General features: G+C 25.8%; 3 protein-coding genes across 3 annotated transcripts; 2 read left to right on the forward strand and 1 right to left on the reverse strand.

The window, feature by feature from the left end:
• Nucleotides 1-9549: 9549 nt before the first annotated feature.
• On the reverse strand, nucleotides 9550-11861 carry LOC105364997 (uncharacterized). The gene is made up of 4 exons (XM_011503042.1): nucleotides 11853-11861; nucleotides 10906-11252; nucleotides 10428-10691; nucleotides 9550-9828 (listed from the first exon to the last, which is right to left on the reverse strand). Exons 2-4 carry the CDS (start codon nucleotides 11065-11067, stop codon nucleotides 9655-9657), a joined length of 600 nt encoding a protein of 199 aa, XP_011501344.1. The 5' UTR covers nucleotides 11068-11252; nucleotides 11853-11861; the 3' UTR covers nucleotides 9550-9654.
• A 3161-nt stretch (nucleotides 11862-15022) lies between these two features.
• On the forward strand, nucleotides 15023-16403 carry LOC105364998 (NADH dehydrogenase [ubiquinone] complex I, assembly factor 7). Its single transcript, XM_011503043.1, has one exon. The coding sequence runs from the start codon at nucleotides 15042-15044 to the stop codon at nucleotides 16359-16361; it is 1320 nt and encodes a 439-aa protein (XP_011501345.1). The 5' UTR covers nucleotides 15023-15041; the 3' UTR covers nucleotides 16362-16403.
• Nucleotides 16404-16840: 437 nt separating this feature from the next.
• Nucleotides 16841-18091, forward strand: LOC105365000 (protein OPI10 homolog). The gene is made up of 3 exons (XM_011503044.1): nucleotides 16841-17008; nucleotides 17308-17437; nucleotides 17519-18091. The coding sequence occupies exons 1-3, from the start codon at nucleotides 16973-16975 to the stop codon at nucleotides 17947-17949; spliced, it is 597 nt and encodes a 198-aa protein (XP_011501346.1). The 5' UTR covers nucleotides 16841-16972; the 3' UTR covers nucleotides 17950-18091.
• Nucleotides 18092-20350: the final 2259 nt, after the last annotated feature.

The following is a 20350-nucleotide window of genomic DNA, read 5'->3' on the forward strand; positions in this document are numbered from 1 at the left end:
CCTGTGACTAGATTCTACTGCTGTCCCCTTTACATAATTAAAGACATAATTGATTACATAATAAATTCCATTTAAGATCTGACACCACATCAAGTATAGCTATTCATCAATCAAGCATACTTGATTCAACTACCATCTTCTCATGCTGCCTCACAAGCATGATTGACTGACGACATCAGCTGACATTGACAACATCAGCATAACCTCAAAGCAACACAGCAATATCCAAAGAAGCCTTTATAGCAGAAAAATCACAAGAACACATCCTTTGAATAATCCAACAGAATTATTTATTTCTACACAACAGTGCAATATTATTATAATTGTTTACACTCGTTAAACCTTGTTTTAAAATAAATATATTATATTTTTCTGCCTTGTCCGTTATTGATTTCTTTTAAAATTATCCTGCCGAGAGACTAATCCACTGAACTATGGAATTGGCAGTTCGAGCCATAAGCTAACCCTTTAAATCCGAACAACATCACTACAACTTTCGAACAGATTACGATTCCAACAGGCTTCACTGTAAAATTACTACCTTATCTTGTTGATTTCTTTTTAGCAGTGCACGTGTAATTTTAGTAGGCTTCCGATTATGCGGCCATGTGTCGTCGTCACAGTATATACTAAAACAGTGAGCGGTAATTACAGTTAAGTAAGCCACGAGGTAGAATTACAATGAGCCTATGAGCCTTTTAAATACGCGCACGAACAGAAGGCTTGATTGTTCCATGGCGGCTCTGCTGAAAATACCGACCGTTCCATGGCGGTCCTGCTGAGGGCAGATCGAGACCTGTGTGCCATGGCTTCTAGTGGTAGATGGTCAGATCAGTTCACTATGGTCGGTTCACTGCGGTTGAGTCACTGCAAGATGTTAGCCGCAGGCGCAGTTCAGCGAGGGTGGTTCGGCAAGAGATGATTAGCAAGAGAGCGAGGCGCGCCGAGTGCTTGCCTTCTATTTTTTTATTTAATTGGCAACAAAGCATCGTCGTTGTTGCACTGGATTCTTACACAAGATGTAGAAAGAAAAATCTAGAACTTTCGAGAATTCGACGAACTTCCGGGCGATGTTATTACCCGAAAACCGTATAAACATTACGGGTCATTTGAAACCAAAACATAACGAGTAGATAAAAAATTCTCGTCCAAGTGTTTACAAAAATCTGAGATATAAAAGGCCGGCGATGCCGATAATCGGGGGTCTTAAAACTGGCTTCAATCTCGAACAGTAATACATCGCAGAGTGTGAGATAATATTGAAGTTCGTCCGCCAAGATCCAATACTGCTGTCGTTTGTATGCCAGGGTTAGTTGAGTATACCTATTAAAGGATTTGTTACTCATTGGTGCAGCAGAATTGACGTGTGCCTTTAGTCGTATGCCAAAAAATGAATTCATAATTCTTCTTAGACTTGGATAATTCCTTGGAAGAGGGTTCTCGAATGATTGCGAGCGAATTCCGATGATGTAACATTAACTATCCTTGCCTAGTACGTTTTGTTTTTGTCCTTTATAACCCCTTAGGGTTAATCTTTCAATACCTTTATCTGCTGTACTCTTGTCGAATACGTCCACGGAGGTGAATTCGTGGTTTTTCCATCGAAGATTTGCTGATACGATGTAATACGGTAACGTCGCGAGAATTCATTCAAGGTGTTGTTGAAAGAGTGAGTGCATCTTCTTGAGGACTTCATTGTAATCAATTTTATATTGTACAATTAGCAATACAATTTATACTTCGTATTTTCTGACGGCTTGATCGCTTATCACTGGGAGACCAGCCACCATGCAGCGGTTCTGCAGTTGAATCGGGTTTCTGGTTCTAGTGCGGCGTGTTCTCATCTCCAAGAATCATATGTCTGCCATGCGTGATGGAAGGCACAGCCAGGGGAAACCTTTCTCCCTAGTCAGATCTCGTGCCTTGGCTACAGTAGTCAAATTATTGACACTTCCTTGTGGTTGTCGATCCAATGGATTCCTTGTAGGTCCTACTTGTCCTCGTGAACGAACTTGTATCTGCAAATAACCTCAATAACTCTAAAAACTCCAATAATCTTAAGGAGTTATTGTTACATATTGCTTATTAATGTTAAAACTGTAGTAGTTCTTTATAGTTACTATCGAATAAGAATTTTCATATAATTTATTTTGTATTTATTGAATATCTATATTTCATTTTACAATAACAAGGTTTATTATTTGCAATCATTTAAAACATTTTTAAAAAATTGATATAACTAATAGATAATTAATAATCTTAAAGTTAACTTTTCTAATTAATATAATTTTATTTGAACACATACAATAATAATATATTTTATTTCGTATTCAGAACCATTCCTGGTTACTATTTAATATGTGCATTATAAAATGGTTATAATATTCTACACCCGTATGGACGTTCACTTTAAGTGGATGAAATGTTAATTCTGGAAATGGAACAGTAGATTTTTGAATACCTATAATCACACCTGCAAATATAATCGGACATCCGCTTTCACCCTATAAATAAATATTGTACCTATTTATTATAGAAAAATTAAAATGTATTTATCGATTTATTTTATATCTTTCAGTATGAATGTAGAAAATATTTATTATATATAAATGCGCATAGGTATATATATATATATATATATATATATATATATACATTATAATTTTTCTTTGCAAAATAATATCCTTGTGCATGTTTATCAAGCCCATATTTTTCGTTATAATGTGAAGTATTGTAGCCATTACACGCATCCTCATTTGATTTCTGTCTTGATCTTTTAGCACGCAGATAGAAGTATGTATTAACAAGATACACATCTGTATCTCGTACCAGCGGAAAACTGAGTGGAGTTGAAAAAGTAAGCGAATGATGTAGATAATTAAAGAAAGGATAGATTCGTGGGAGTAAAATAAAGTAATGTCTTTATAAATAATTTGTTTCATATCACTGTCATCTAACCTGATCCAGCTTGAAAAGTAATTACATAATTATTCCACTGTATATATTAGAAAGATACTGCTGACATATAATTTTATCCCTTTGAGAGTATATTAAGTTTCTGGAAATCTTATGTTTTATTATTAATTATCTTCCATAAATAATAATTTAACATCTTCGATTGTTATAAATTAGATTTTCTCACGACAGTCGATTTAGTACGTGTAAGGGGGGGGGGAGAAAATCGTATAAAGGAAGTAGTTTATTACATACCGTAATAACATATACGTAAACAATGGTTTATTCTTATTCATTTAATGATTTAACAATTAATTTATATTTATATATACAATATAATATGAATATGTGTTTGAGTATTTATGTTGTGACGTTATTACGATAAGGAGGGTTAGAACGGAAATCTAGATCTTAAGAAATAGAGATTACCTCTCTCTTAAGATTACCTTGCCTATTGATGATACTGTTCTTATATTAGAGAAAACATTCCCTACGTTAAAGTACTGTTTTTGAATTTTTTGAATATTTTATTATTTTGTTTTTATTTCAAATGGTCTTGATATTTATTTATTTATTTTTACATCTTTACTATGTAAATCAACGTTAATTATTTATTAAACGTGAGTTTTATATAATTTTATTTGTTTTCGGTAATTATCGTAGTCGACGTGATAAAATTTTCTTCTCTTAAGTATTTATTCTTCTTTATAGATTATTTAATATTTATATATAATATAATAATTTTATAAAAAATGTTTGTGTAATTATACTCCTTTCTACGAACACTATATATTACAGTATAAATCTGAACAACCAATATAGCTTCTATAAAATGTACGTAAGAGTCTTCCATATGTTACAGTCTTCATTGCTTAATATAACCTACGATTTTTTTAGCAGTAATGCATTATTTTAGATTATGTTGGAGGTTAAATAAAACAACAGCTTATATTATAAATATTATTTCATTCTAGATCGACGTTTACATACATAAATAAGCATAATAATGTATCTTGTTGTTCGATTTTAAAGATTTAGTTTATGGCTCGAATTACCAATTCAATAGTTCAGTGGATTTGTCTCTCGGCAGGATAACTTCAAAGGAAACAATAACAGATAAGGTTGAAAAATATCGTGTATTTAGTAAAACAATGTTTATTAATGTAACTAATTATAACAATATTGCACTTTGATGTAGAGAGAAATAATTCTTTTGAAGTAGTGAGGCTGTATTCTTGTATTCTTGAATTATTGTAGATGCTATGGATATGACTAAATATCTTGAAGTTGAGGTTGTGCTGATGTTGTAAATATCAGCTGCTGTAGTCCGTCAATCATGCTCATGAGTAGCATGAGAAGATGGTGTTTGAATCAAGTATGTTTGATGTATGAATAACTATACTTGATATGGTGTAAGATATTTAATAGAACTTGGTGAGTAATCAATTGTGTCTTTAATTATGTAAAGGGACAGCAGAAGAATCTAGCCACAGGTAAAAACAATTAATGGTAAGATTTCTAATTCGTGAAGGATTTAATAATCTGTATTTATAGTCTATTAGTCGATCTGTGTTGTCCTTCATTGACCAATGTGTGTGAACCACAGTGACTCTTGAATCAGCTTTTCAGGGCCTGTACGATGTCGAGGGTTAGTTCGAGAGAGCGTAAGTGTGCCCTGGTTCTGCTAGCGGGCCTGTACGATGTGGAGGGATCAGTTCGAGAAAGCGTAAATGTGCCCGATCGACTATAGCGCGAGATGTGACTTGTTTATTTATTAATATAAAGGTGTACCTGGTGAACTGCAGGCTCGGTGTATTAGATGCTGTGTAGTTAATGTCCCCCTTGATTACTATTCCATTGGCTTCACTGTACTCAATAATTAAAACTGCCGATTACCTTTTCTATGCACGCGGGTACTCTTAACTATGCTGCCGAAAATATGGCCACGCGGCGTCTTCACAGTATACTATGCACTGACCGGCAGTTACGCTTGATGGAGATCGAAGTGACTTTACGAATGAGCGTAAGTTGCCGAAAATGTGGCCGCGCGGCGTCTTTACAGTATACTTGCACTGACCGGCAGTTACGCTTGATGGAGAGCGAAGTGACTTTACGAATGAGCGTAAGTTGCCGAAAATGTGGCCGCGCGGCGTCTTTACAGTATACTTGCACACAAGACATGATTTTCAGCGAGAGGTACTTTCAGCAAGAGGGGTACTTTCAGCAAGAGGTGTACCTTCAGAGCAAGAGGGGTACTTTCAGCAAGAGATCGAGACGCGCCGCGTGCGTCCCTTATATAGGCACGTGGCGGCTCACTTAGCTGGCAACAAGGCATCGTCGTTGTTGCACTAATTCTTACATGAGGCGTCGAAGGAAAAATCTAGAACCTTCGAGAATGTTCGACGAGAGAAAAGTAGAAGTAATACCCTTGGGTGATCGTATAGTATATTATATTTCGGGTCGTAAACTTGCTCGAACTTGCCGAGTTTTGTTTGTAAACATTCGCTCGAGTGTGCGTCCCGGTCCGCACGTGCGGGTCAGTCTAGGCGCACATGCGGTACGCCGGACAGCGCGTATGACCTTTCTTTTGTTTGAAATTCATGGGCCTACATCAATCCCGAAAACTTGTTTATTATTTATTATTAAAAGTATTGATTTTACTATTGACTTAAATTGATAAAAAAAATTTTAATACAATGCAAAAATTACTTTTTATTATATTATAATTATAATTTATAAACTTTATTGTTTATACTGTGAATATGTTCAATTAATAAATAATTAATAATACCCTAATAATATTTACAAATTTTTAGGTATTTATAAATAATAACTATAAACTTATGAACTCTATACATTTTTGTGTAAAATAATTAATTTCTTATTAAAATAAAATATTTATGATTTATATATAATAAATTGAATAATTATGTTTTTTTTATATTTAGAAAAATATACAACGCACTTTTATCGTAAGATATTTACAACAATTGAAAAATATAGGCGTGTAATAAACTTTGCACACATATTACTTGCTTGTATATAGTAAAATTATATAAATTTTAATTATAAAATAATTTCGTACACATGAAATAAATAGAAAATTGGTATAAATTGCAAAAATGAAAGATCGTTGCTAAGTACTTAAAAGAAATTATTTTGAAATATACTTACAGCCTGCATCACTGCAAATGGTTCCGATATGCTACATAGAAGTCTTTCATGAACAGGTATTCTTCTCCCATTAGCCGATGCAATTCTCACTTCACAATCAGCATTGGATAAAATTCTTAAATTAACAGTTTCCATTATTCTTGTAACTTCACCATTATTCGATATACCCCATCCTGCTGCTACGACATTTAAGCCATATAGATAGATATTTTTTGCAGTTGACAAAGGCAATGGCGTTATGTTATTTGGTACGCATTGAGACAACTAAAAAAGAATTTTATATAAAAAAGAATTTTTCGAAAAACAATTTTCAATGTTAATTAATCGATTATAAAATATTATATAATAATAAATATACATATTACATTACAAATAATTTTTAAGTAATCTGTATGTTGAAGAAATTATTTTTATGTTTATGTTGTTATATATATAATATAAAAATTTGCTTTTATAAATTAAAATTTTATTATTTACCTTTATAATTGCAATATCATTTACACGAAATCGAAGTTGTACATTCTGAAATACAGCCCACTGATTATAATCAACCCACCATAATGGATAAAATATTTGACCGCATCTTAAATCTCTTGATCCAATAACTATTTGAGTTTCATTTTTCAACGTATCTTCTAAACAGTGTGCAGCAGTTAAAACATGAGTATTTGTTAAAAGTGCTCCAGTACAGAAATGTAATTCTTCTACATCTTCAATTCCTTCGCGAATGTCCATGAGAGATACAATGGATGGAAATTCATCTGAATTAGCTTGTCTAACATTGGATCCTATTATAGGACTCGCTATTAAAAATCCATAGAAATTACCTATAAAATCAAATGTTCATCGATACTCCAGTGATTATTTATTATGTAAAAATGTGCATTTTATGAAAAAGAAAACTAACAGATTTTTACTTACTCAATATTACATATTGATTTATAAATGGATATATTTTGAGATTCATACTACATGAATAAACAGTATAAAAATTAATTAGAAACAGTAAATATTAAAGAATTAATGATAATATTAAATTTATATTAATATTTCTTGAATACGAACACTTGATATATTAGATATTTAACATTCCTAATTAAAAAAAAACTTTTATTGGAGCTTAAGTATTTAATGTCTGCATTCTAATTATTTCAAAGTGAATAATCATTAAAATAATTAAGAGCATTTACATGGTAAGTGAGCAGAAAAGTTAATTCCTATTTTTGTTTTATATTTTGTTACAATGAATACATGACACGAATATATCAGTATAAATTAATTTAAGGCTTTTTTAATGAAAAATAATATTATAAGGATAAAATAACTTTTCTGAAATTAAATTTCAGTGGATCATACTAAGTCTATATAAATAAATTTAAGATCCATAGTTATTAAAAAGATTAATATTATAGTATAAATTAGTGCTTTTTAATATTAATCATTAGTGATATTTAATAGTCAAAAATATTTTAAATTAATCCTTTTTTGTTTTATGTAATATTTAAAAAATATTAAATTATTAAAACGTTGCAAAAATATTTGATTAATTTATCAAAGTAAAATGACATTACACAAAGTGATCATGAAAAAATGTTGAAAAAGCAAAGATGATGAAAACTTAAAATCTTAGTTCGAGAATTGCACTTGTAGTACCGATGTTCGCTGTGTAAAAAAAATTTTGAAATATAAAATTATTATAATTATTTATATTAATGTAAAACAAATTATATTTTTTGTAAACACTTTTTCCGAATTATTACAGTGTATAGCATTTCAAAATATTTTCGATTAATTTTTTAAGAAATTGTCTAACTCTACTCATTAATGAGATTAATGATTCACTAAATTTATTATAATTAATGAGAGATTTAGAATTTTAAATTCAAGAATTAGTAACGATAAATATATATAAGCGGACGTATATAAACAGTGAAAAATAATATATTACCACCAAATATCTGCATTATTTCAAAGGTCATATCGAAAATATTATTTTATTTTTCTTATCTATATCACGTTTCTTATATCTATGTAATATAAATGAAATCAATTATTATATTTAATTAAAGAATAAAAATTACATTATGAATTTAATGACTTACGTTTAAACAAATTATGTATAAAATGAAATATATACGTATATATAATAAATGTACATAATTATAATGTTTTGATTTTGATTTAAATAGTATATTATTCTTTATGTTTTATAATTTTTAATTTAATTACAGTTCAAGTACAAGTTTTCTATGTATTTATTATTTTACTCAAAAAGTGACGCGCGATATTATATACGTGGCCTCATATATGAAACACTTTTATTTTAACTTTTTATAAAATAGTTTTACAAAAAAGCAATATAGTATAATGACTAACTTTATTTTATAATATTGTAAGGCACTTGATTTTTTGAATTGTTTCAGAGAGTATTAAGCAATACAATATAATTAATTTTCAATGACTATCGCAATAGTATATTTTTTTGACAATTACGATAACGTGAGATTACATAAGTTGATTATATTTTCTAGTAAATATGAATTATATCCACTGAAATGATTTATAGTTTCTATATATGCATTATATTTTGATTTCAATGGATTTTTAAAGAATGCGAATGATGAGACCTTTTTGTAACTCGCATGTATCATCTAGGAAATAAGCATATAAATATATTTAGATGTAAGATATAAAAGATTTAATACATTAATTATGATTTAATAAGTATTAATTAATTTAGAGCAATATAACAAAAATTATTTACGTTCTACATAGAATTAAATAGCAAATAAGTGAGAAAAATTGAAAATTAAATTATTAAATAAAATATAAAATAAATATTATTGATCATATTTAAAAAAATTTTATACAATGAATAAAAGTACTTTACGCGTGTATAGAAAGACGCTCGTTAAGAGGGACCTATTAATCTTGTACAAATTATTACTATCATTTTCATTATTAATGTTATCATTATACATATTATTATTTGATTTATATCGTGTTTAAAAATATTATAGCAATTTTTTAATATAAAACGTTAGAAATAGCGGAAGCATACTCCACAGTACATTCTCTAAAAAGCGTTTCATATTATAAGAACTGAATCAGAATAACTATTTCTAAAGACATAAATAATTAGTATTATCTCATTATCAATATTAGGATGTTAGCTCTGCGTTATTTCTAGTTAGTAAGAAACACATACTTTTAGAAAGCAGATCCTTTTTGTAGTGAGGTTGGAAACTTTATTTATTTTCATAGTAAAAAAATCTTACTCTAATGCATATATATAATATTTCATTTTGGTACATTTCACACTACAGTTCTATGTTAGATATATTATTACATTAATCCTAGTAAAAATGAAGATTTTTTTATTTGTTCATTTATTTTATCTACAAAATTTATATTGACAGTCTAGATAGAGAACAATTAAAATTCAACATTATCTTAATTAATTTAGAGATGTTCGTACACTGTAACATGAGGAATATTATTAATTTTAAACGTATTTATTTCTTACTACCAATCGCGCTCACTATTTATAATATCTAAAATAAAATCTCTATAATAATCAATAGTGCTGTGGACGTTGATTTTTGAGGAAGGAACAGTAGGTTGATCCGGAAATGGAATGGTCGTCTTATGAATAGCTATAATTTCTTCATTAAAAAAAATCGGACAGCCACTATCACCCTAAAAATTAATATTATTTTTAAATCAATCTATTTTTATGTTGATGTCTTAATAAAAATTGTATAATAAAAATATCTTTGAATAACTTTATCATACAATACGTAATTAATATTTTTATACATTTTCACTAACAATTGAAATTCTTTCTCGATAAAAATAAATTCTTTTCGTATTAATATACTTGTATTTGATTCATAGATATATATTGATAATAAATTTATGTCTTATGTAGTTGAATAAGTAAATATTATTATATTTATTCGTTCTATACCACTTTAAATAATGAATTTAAAATTTTGATAATTACAATTTCAGTTTTGTTCAATTTATTTGAAAACATTTTTTAAATTTGAATGTTATTTATTTTGTATTATCAAATGCACTAATGAGTATTTAATTGAAATAAAGTAAATGATGCAAGCTAAGGAGACTTAGTAATTAATTATATAAATAAATAAAAAAAAAATGTTGTAACTATATTATTAATACGTTTAATTAGTATTTTTACACTTTTATTTATTTAGTCAATATTTAAGAATATCGCAAAATATATTGACATCCAATCTAAAAGAGATGAAAAATTGAAAATTATTACTTACAGAATGCATTAGCACATATGGCTCAGCAATACTACACATAAACTTTTCAGGAAGATTGACTAATATTCCAAGAAGACTTGCAAGTCTAATTGCGCAGTCTTCATTTGATATAACCTGCATTTTGGCTGTATGTAAAATTTGAGGAGTTACTTTGTGAATTGTATTGCCCCATCCTGCTGCCACAATTTCTAATCCGTATGAATTTTCTTTAGGAACTGATGCAAGAGAATGTATTATAATATTATCGGGAACATTCATTCCTAACTAAAAGATTCATTCATAATTACGGATTTATCATATCTATGAATCGTATAGAAAAATAGACCATACGTAAGAAAGTTACATCGTATTATGCAAATATTATTAATAAATATATATCAAAGTTTAAAATTTAATACTATATATTTATTTTATTTATTTATTTTATATATTTTTTTTAACCATATAATTTATAAAATTCTATTGAAAAATAATTTACTTTCATAATAATAACATCATCCATTTGATCACGAAATTGTTTATTTCGGCTAGTAGACCATTGAAAGTAGTCAACTGCCCATATCGGATAGTATCTTGTACCATTTCTAATATTTATTGATCCAACAATCACTGCAGTTTCATTCAGCAGTCTCCTCTTCATACAATGGGCCGCAGTTAAAACATGCTCTCTCGTGATCAGTGATCCAGTACAAATAAAGTCTGATTCTCTTTGTACTCTATCATAATTTCGTATAATTGCTACAAGAGAAGAAAATTCTCCAACAATTGCTTGTTTTACATTTTCTCCAATCAAGGGTACCAAATAAACAAAATAAAAATGACTACCTAAAAATTGTAATTAATATAATTATGGTAAGAAAATATTTTTTATATTCCACAATGTATTAGATTTATCATTTTTATTTACAAAATATTATATATTGACCAAAAAATAATTGTATTTTCAATATCATTTTATAATAAAATAAACATTTATAATTTAAAAAATATATAAGAATACTATATAATTAGATATTATAACAATATGACTATATATATAAAAAAATTATTCGAATACTTTAAAATGATTTATAACAAAATTTACGGCTTTGTTTATCTATTAAAAACCTTATACGTCAATGTACTTCTTCAGTTTAACTTTATTCTTCTGATAATTCGACATGTAGTATATTAAAACTATATGAAAATAAATATTAAAATATATATTAACTCAATTTTTGTTTAATATTAAATGAGTAATAAAATAGTAGTAAATAGATTAAAACCATTGAAAAGAAATTCCGTTTTTTAGAAACGTTTGATTATTAATCGAAAATATCTACGTATATAAAATATTTAAGAATTAGATTTTTATATTTGAAATTATTAATTTATAATTATATTTTGAATTTCAATTTTCAAGGATATAATATAATAATATAATACCACCACAAGAGTAACAATATCAATAATATTCTAATACACATATTATTCAATTATAAATAGCAAATACTTTAAAGTAATTTTAGTAATTGATAAAATACAGAAAAATTAAAAAAAAACATATGAAATTATATAACAAAGAATAGGCAGTAAATAATGAAGTAAGACGTAAAAGAAAACGCGTACTATATTTCTTAAGAGCAAATTTATTTATTGATAATGAGGCAAATACAACTTAAAAATATGCTTAATAATTCAAATTAGAATTGCAAATTAGAAAAACAAAAACCGAACATCATAGCATGCAGTAAGTGAATATACGAATGTTCATGTAATATTTTCTCTTATATTTAGTACATTTTTTTTCGTAAGGAAATTTAAAAGGTATCCAATTTGAACTCAATATTTACTTATGTTTATTTTTTAAATATTAATACGATTCTCGTAAAATTATTTACTTTTAGTTTAAATATTAAACACTTAGAATGGCTATTTTAGTAATAATTAATTCTGGCAGTTGTGATAATTTCTTCGATATTAGATCGATCCATATTATTTTAATTTCGACCAATGTTGATTTCAATGTTTGTTATATCGTAAATATTTTAGTAAATTATCATAAATTTTTTATTTTAGATAATAATAAATAAGTACGAAGATACATTAGCATACTCGTTATAAATTACTTTATTTCATTATAGTTAAATAATATAGTTAAATATTTTAGAATAAAAAATATATTCGTGATAACTGTAGTACGTTACTTTATTATGAAGGAATTTATTCGTGTATTATGAAATGAATACATAAATTTCTTGTTTTTTTTTTGTATCTATTTGTCTATATACGATTAATATTTAAATAGATATAAAATCTACTCATTCCAAGTTTTGAATAAAATTTTATTAAAATTTTCGTGTACACTTTATTTAAATTTAATTTTTTTAATTTGACTATTGTTCAGTATTTTTGTAATTTGTTTAAGATCTACTTTAAATAATATAATTATATGATTGACGTAATATAAAATATGGTTCAAATGTATGCATAAAAAAATTTTCAGGTTTATATATATTAATAAGCAAAGAATTTCATCGCCGTTTTATCAGACGAAATTATGTGGTGAATTCGTGAACACATATATTGTATAATAACGTAATTATAATTTAATCGAATATAATATATCCAGGACATACAATTCTTCCACATATAAATTTAATCAATACATAATGAAATCCATGACGTTTTTAAATACAGATTGTTAAATACAGATGAAAATAAAAATTATATTTAAATAATTAAGTAGTTGAAGAGATTTTAATTGAGCAGATATACACTTGTAATTGTGATATACTGAAATTAATGTTATTTTTATTTTTATTCTCATTATAATATCATTGTACTAATTGTTTTAATAATTGTCAAGGCAAATAAGTTATTCGTAATATATAAGTTAACACATTAAATAAAACTGTACTTTATTGTATTGTATATATTTAGCTTTCCTGCAAATCAAATTTAATTCTGCCTACCTATTTATAATTTCAAAATTGTATTATATAAAATTCTATTATAATTTCAATATTGACTAAGCTATTATGACCTTACGTTAATTCTTGTAGCTGTTGAAAAAATATGCTAATCGCGTTAATTAAGTCTGCCCGTATTTTAACGCATATGATTTTAAATATGATTTTAGGACTAATAAAATTTAATTTGAGTTTTTTCTAATAGCATTTTATGCAAAAATGGATCCATTATACCACACAATCTAGGCTTCTGTAAATATACTTATTAATATTTTATTTATTCATAATTTATAATTTAATTAGTCGCAAATTTGTTAATGCTATTTTCACTATATATGACATACAGTGAATAAATACCATTTGAAAAATGATTAATATTTTATCATATATTAACATATTGTATTGATATGTAGGTTAAGCATTTATAAAGCATATTGATTTTAATTAATCAGCATTATCTTATATTGTAAAAGTAAAAAAACTACCTTTTTTATTAAGATTGTCAATCGATGTTTTTTTTTTATAGGACTTGATGAATGAAATAACCTTGTGGATTGAAGTAAAGTAATTAACCGATATTAAACCATGATGAAAGAAATAGACTTATAAAAATTATTTAGTTTGAAGAAAAATTGTCTGTTTGTCGATAGCTCTTGATAAATAATAAATGATTGAATGCAAGCTATATATAAGAAAGAAATATTTATCTTTATCTTCTTATTTGTACAAAAAAGTATAAATATAGGTGATGAATTTCAAGAAAAACCTTTTGATAATTAATTAATAACTAATAAACTATTTCAGGAATTGATTAACTTAAGTAACTTCTTTGTAATGTGTTTTAATATTTTTATTGGCAAAAAAGCAGATATATTTATTATTATTAAAGGAATTTTATTCTTTTTAAATATAAACTTTTTACATTCTTTTTCTTTTAAACATTAAATTTCCAAACAGTAGAAACATATAGGAATTTAGGAACATTTTATACAAATTCAAGAATCAGACATCATTTTTATTTATTATACTATATTTTTGAAAAATTTTAAATAAAATTCATTTAAAATTAAACGTTGGAAAAAGAAGATGTTAAGATAATCGAGAAATTCAATCATACTACACTTAGTAACTTAAATATTATATGCATAGAGGCAAAGATGTAAGTGATTAACTTACTATATTGTATTTATTTATAATTTTATTACACGATGTCTTAATGTAATTTTCAATCATATAAAACTTATTATTATGTTTATTTTTTTTTCATATTGATAATTACAACTATGAGCGGTTAAATAATTGATTTATGTATGAAATAAGAAAAATAATCCAATTGTCGATTATGTAAACAAATATATTTATAATTATTTATAAATATGAAACTTATATTATATTTATAATAATTTAATAAATATCAAACTTCAAAATTTTTATTGTATATCTTTTGAAAATTTCATAGATATTACCGACTGCCAATAATTGTTACGCTGGTACTATTAATTTAATGAATTCTTAACCTTATACAACTTCTTTTCAAATCAGCATAAAATTTATAATAAATCGAAACATTAAGTAATAGAATTAAATTTAGATTTATTTAAAAAATACATATAATGAATGTATATAAAAAAGCGATATAAATAATTAATCCCAACAATTTATAATGTTTGGTATAACAAATAAATTGTTTTTTAAAAAACTGTATTACTCACAAATACAGCGTTTGAAGAATCAGCTATACATTTCTGCATCAACAAATAACATTTCAGAACAAAATGTTTTAAGTAAACATAGTTTAATTAATAATAAATCAGAACTTTACAAATATTTATATTTTAAAATAAAATTGTCAGGACCTATTAGTGTAGCTAATTATATGAAACAAGTACTTACTCATCCAACAAATGGTTATTATATGAATAAAGATGTTTTTGGAGAAAAGGGTGATTATATAACATCTCCAGAAATAAGTCAGTTATTTGGAGAAATGATTAGTGTCTGGATTATAAATGAGTATAAGAAAATACATAATAAGCCATTCCAATTAGTTGAGCTTGGACCAGGACGTGGTACTTTAATAAAAGATATTCTCAGAATTTTTCATCAATTTGGCATGTGCGATCAATTGTCTCTGCACTTAATTGAAGTTAGTCCATTTTTATCAGAAATACAAGAAAAGAATTTATGTTTATCTAATGTTCAAAAAAATGATCCAAGTTCTTTAGGAAAGCATTATAAAACAGGAGTAACGGCAGATAATGTAAAAGTATTTTGGTACAAGTCAATTTTTGATATTCCAAAAGGGTTTAGTATTTTTATCGCTCATGAATTTTTTGATGTATTACCAATACAAAAATTTCAGAAAACAAAAGATGGATGGTTCGAAATATTAGTTGATATCGACGAAACCGATAAAAATAATGAGAAATTTAGATTTATTTTATCGAAAACATTGTCTTGTGATAGAATAAGAACCAAAAATGAACAAAGAGACCATATAGAATTTAGTCTGGAAGCTATGCTTATTATACAAAATATTTCTTCTGTTATAACAGAAAATGGGGGGTTTGCACTTATCATTGATTATGGTCATAACGGCGATAAAACCGATACTTTTCGAGCTTTTCGACAACATCAACAATGTGATCCGTTATTGAAACCAGGCACAGCAGATTTAACTGCTGATGTTGATTTTGCATTTCTAAAACAAGCAGCATTAGAAAGCAATAAAGTATTGTGTTTTGGGCCTGTAAACCAAAATGATTTTTTAAAAGAATTATGTATTGATATTCGATTATTAAATCTTTTTAAAAATTCTTCTATAGAGCAAAAAAAGCAATTAGAGCTTGGTTACAATAAAATTATGGATCCTAAAGGGATGGGTACTTGCTTTAAAGTTGTTTCAATGTTTCCGTATGTTTTGAAAGATTATTTTGAAAAATTTCCAGTCCATGGATTTCAAAGTTATGTAACTAAGAAATAAGCTACAAATTTGTACAAATTTTATCATTGTATTAAATATAATAAAAGAATCATATTAATATATAACATAAATTTTATAACAATTATTATGAAGAGGTAGAAAAAAAAATCTATTTGAATTTACAATTTTATTTCTTTTATAATAATATTTTGGAATATAAGTTATGCATTATCATGTATTATAAAAATTTGTTTTAAGTTAGCCGCATTTTCTAAAATCTTCCTTATCGATTGGCGATATTCAATAAAATTCATTAATTTCATTAAAATATTTAAATGTTTGAATTAAATTAAATTTTTTTATATAAAATTTTTTAATACCTTTTAAACAATTACTTTCCTACTTTAAATTAGTTAAAAAATAAGGGCAATGTTGTTTGATCGATTAAGAAATTTGTAGGGTTACACCAGTTGCGCTTGCGTAGGAAGCGTGTTCGATCTAATCTGACATACTTCGGTCCTTTATGTAGTTGACTTTCGTATGCCAGCGGTAGTAATTCATCGGTGTACAAAGAAGGCGGCATTATCCACGATGGTTTTTTCGTCTTTATAAACACGCGTTAATACGCGAAACGTTTAGTTTTTTTTTTTGTTTTAAAAAATTTTGAAATAATGAGTATGATAGGTATTATCGTTTCCGGTCGTTTGGTAAGTTCGTTATTTTCATACAATTTGTTTAACGTTATCATTGAATTTTTATGGGACTTCAAATGACCGGTTACTGTTATATGTTTGTTGAAATCTAGAATATTCTACAATTATCAAAATTCATATAAGTCTAAAGCATTACTTGAATTTAGCTTCAATTGAATAATACTTTATATTATAACATTATTCTGTATGATATGATAAATCTTTCTAAAATTAAAATTAAAATTCTTATGATATTAAAAGTAAGCTAAATTCCCACTAATTATTTACACCGAAAAAAAAATTTATAATTTTAGGTTCAAACAGATTTTCAACAAATTGAAGAAAATCAATTTTTAATCACAGTTCCCGATGCTGATAATATCAATCATGTTGTTGTCTTTCTTACTGGAACAGTTCCGTTTATAGATGGAATGGGTGGTGCTGGTATATATTACTATTTTTACATTTGTTGTATTTGATGATAAAATATTAAAAATATAATTTTTTAATAGTACCTTAATTTAGTATATTTTAGTTGGCCTGATTCGAATGCCCCACCAAACTGGCAATTTTTGGGATATATTTCAAATAATAAGCCCTCTGCTATATTTAAAATTTCAAACTTGAAAAGGAATCATGAGTTTGAAAATAGTAATTTAGAAATATTTGGAATAGGTAAAATTTCTCATGTTGCTCAAGTAGGTATTTCTGTTGAACCACTTAGTATTTTGGAGCAGCAAGCAGCTGTAACAACAGCAAATGCAACAAATTCTTTTATAGAATTTGCACAAAAAATGATTACAAGCTTTCTGAATTATGTATCTAGTTTCTCTGTAACTCAAGCACAAATGACAGCAAATCCTACAGAAAATTTTGTACCTCTATCAACCATACAAGGATGGTACGAAACCTTCGAAAGACGGCTACAACAGAATCCAAATTTTTGGAAAGCATGATCGAAACATGAAGATATCTGGTATCTAGTACATTCGTACTCTCTACTTTGTTTAAGTAACAAAAGTACTTGATCTGTACTAAAGTAAAACAAAAAGTGTATATTATTACATTTTGTTTATTATTTAATCAATTAAATTTTAATGCTTTAAAATTTTTTTATATTCTTAAAACATTTTAATTGTAAATTTGAGAATATAATGATTGTACATTCAAAATAATTAAAAAGTGCAAAAATATAAATTTAAATTTATAATATGGGAAATAGTATAATGTGAATAACAGTGTTGCTAGCATTTCTCATTATTTTAATCAACTTATTGGTTATCATATGACTGGCATTAAACTTTTATCTCTAAATAATTTCTAAACTCTTTAAATTATTTAATTATATTTCAATTATTTAACAGTAAAATATAAATTTTTTATATAATATTTGGTATTATTTTCGCAGTATCTAATTAAGTTTATAAATTGATTAATAAAGATAAACTTTGTATTTGATAAAAATTTTTGTATAAAATTATTATAAATAGAAATTTTTGTTTTATTTATCAATCTTTAATTTTGTATTTACTTTATTATAACAAATAGGAATGCAGATTTCACTAAATTAAAAAAAGTTTATGGCAAATTTTCTTAAAATTAATTGTTTTAACAAAGCAAAATTTAACTGGTATTTAAAATAATCAACTGCTTCTATCTGTAACTGATGAAACTTTGTAAATATTTGTATTTTAGCAAATAATTTACCCAATTCCAATACAGGTATAAGGTTTGCATAAATATTATACTTTTACATAGATTTGATAAAATATTGAATTTAAAGGCACTTGACTTTAAGATGATTTTCTGTAATAGTGGCACATTTCATAAAGTTGTTTAAAATTTCATGACAATTAAAAATTAATATCTTGGATGGATTCAATAATTTTTTTTTAGTTTTTATTTTTAACGTTATTACCATATCTGTAATTAATAATGTACGAGCTATTTTTGTTAACTGGTTTCGATTTATTGTTTAAAATTTATATATATTTAATTATTATATTTAAAATTTAGATAATTTGAAGACAATTGAAATTGTATGAAATGTGTATTAATATTTAATATAAAATAATCAATGTGAATATGCAAACTTTATGTGAATTATTTGAGTGATTTTAATCATATATATATGTGGGTAAATAAAAATAATGAATATAATAATACAAAATATAATTTAAAAACATATCTATTATGTTTTTAATTAAAAAATAATTCGAATATTTCTGAAATTTTATTTATCGCGAGTCAATATTTCCCGAAGAAAGTTGAAATTAATTTATATTACATGAGCAAACATTCCAAAATTGCATGTATATATATATATATAATTACAGCAATAATAATACTTTAAAGCAGATCGATTAGTTCAATTTTTTAATATTGGTTATAAACAAATTAAGAAACACACTTAAAATATGTGTACTAATATATGTCAACTGTGTCATTAATATTAAAAATAAATTTTTTATAGCAATTTTCATCATTGTTTCATCAATAATTACATATACAAACAGTATATACAATTAATATGGAATAGTTATTTTGAAGAGTTTGGGGACTAGAAAGATTTTTTTATCAAATTTATATTTTAATAGATATGAAGATACAAAAAATAAGTTAAATTGTTCATGTATGAAAACAACAAATAACTACTTATGCAAAAATGATTCAAATTATCAGATAAAATAAAAAAAAAGTATATGCATTTATTTAATATCAACAAAATTTATTTAATTTTATGATATTGATGACACCCTTTAAATTTATAACGAGAAATGGTACGATAAAGTTATCTGTTTTAATTAAGGATTTAATATTGAAATTTCATGATTTTTATCCCGAAATAATAAAATAAAACATCGTATTTTTAATTAATATAATAAAAGAGGTTGTAAATGAATGTGTATGTAAATGTAAATGAAATCCTAATGGTTTAAATCTACTTATTCGTACAGTAAATAAAATGATTATACAATTTATAGTTCGAAGAGTTGATATTTATATTTATGCAATGACGAAAGCATAGAAAAGCATTATTAAAAATTTGGGGATGTTAATTTTAAATATTAAATGCAATGGCTAAAAATCATTGACGTTAGTCAATATAGCTCGAAGAATATAATACAAATTGTTATGATTAACGTTTCATTAAAGATATTAATGTTCTTATTAATTTTATTTTAATTTATATAAATATGGTATAAATACATTATTCTAAAAAAAATGTACTATTTGTATGTACTAAGTAGAATCGTTTGCCGAAATTTGCCTCTTTTATGCATTTAGTTTACATAGGTATCAGGGCATATCTAACATAAATAAATTATACGCGGTAATATTCATTTTATGCAGTTT

The sequence above is a fragment of the Ceratosolen solmsi genome, unplaced genomic scaffold (genome assembly GCF_000503995.2).
Source record: "Ceratosolen solmsi marchali unplaced genomic scaffold, CerSol_1.0 scaffold45, whole genome shotgun sequence".
NCBI lineage: Eukaryota > Metazoa > Arthropoda > Insecta > Hymenoptera > Agaonidae > Ceratosolen > Ceratosolen solmsi.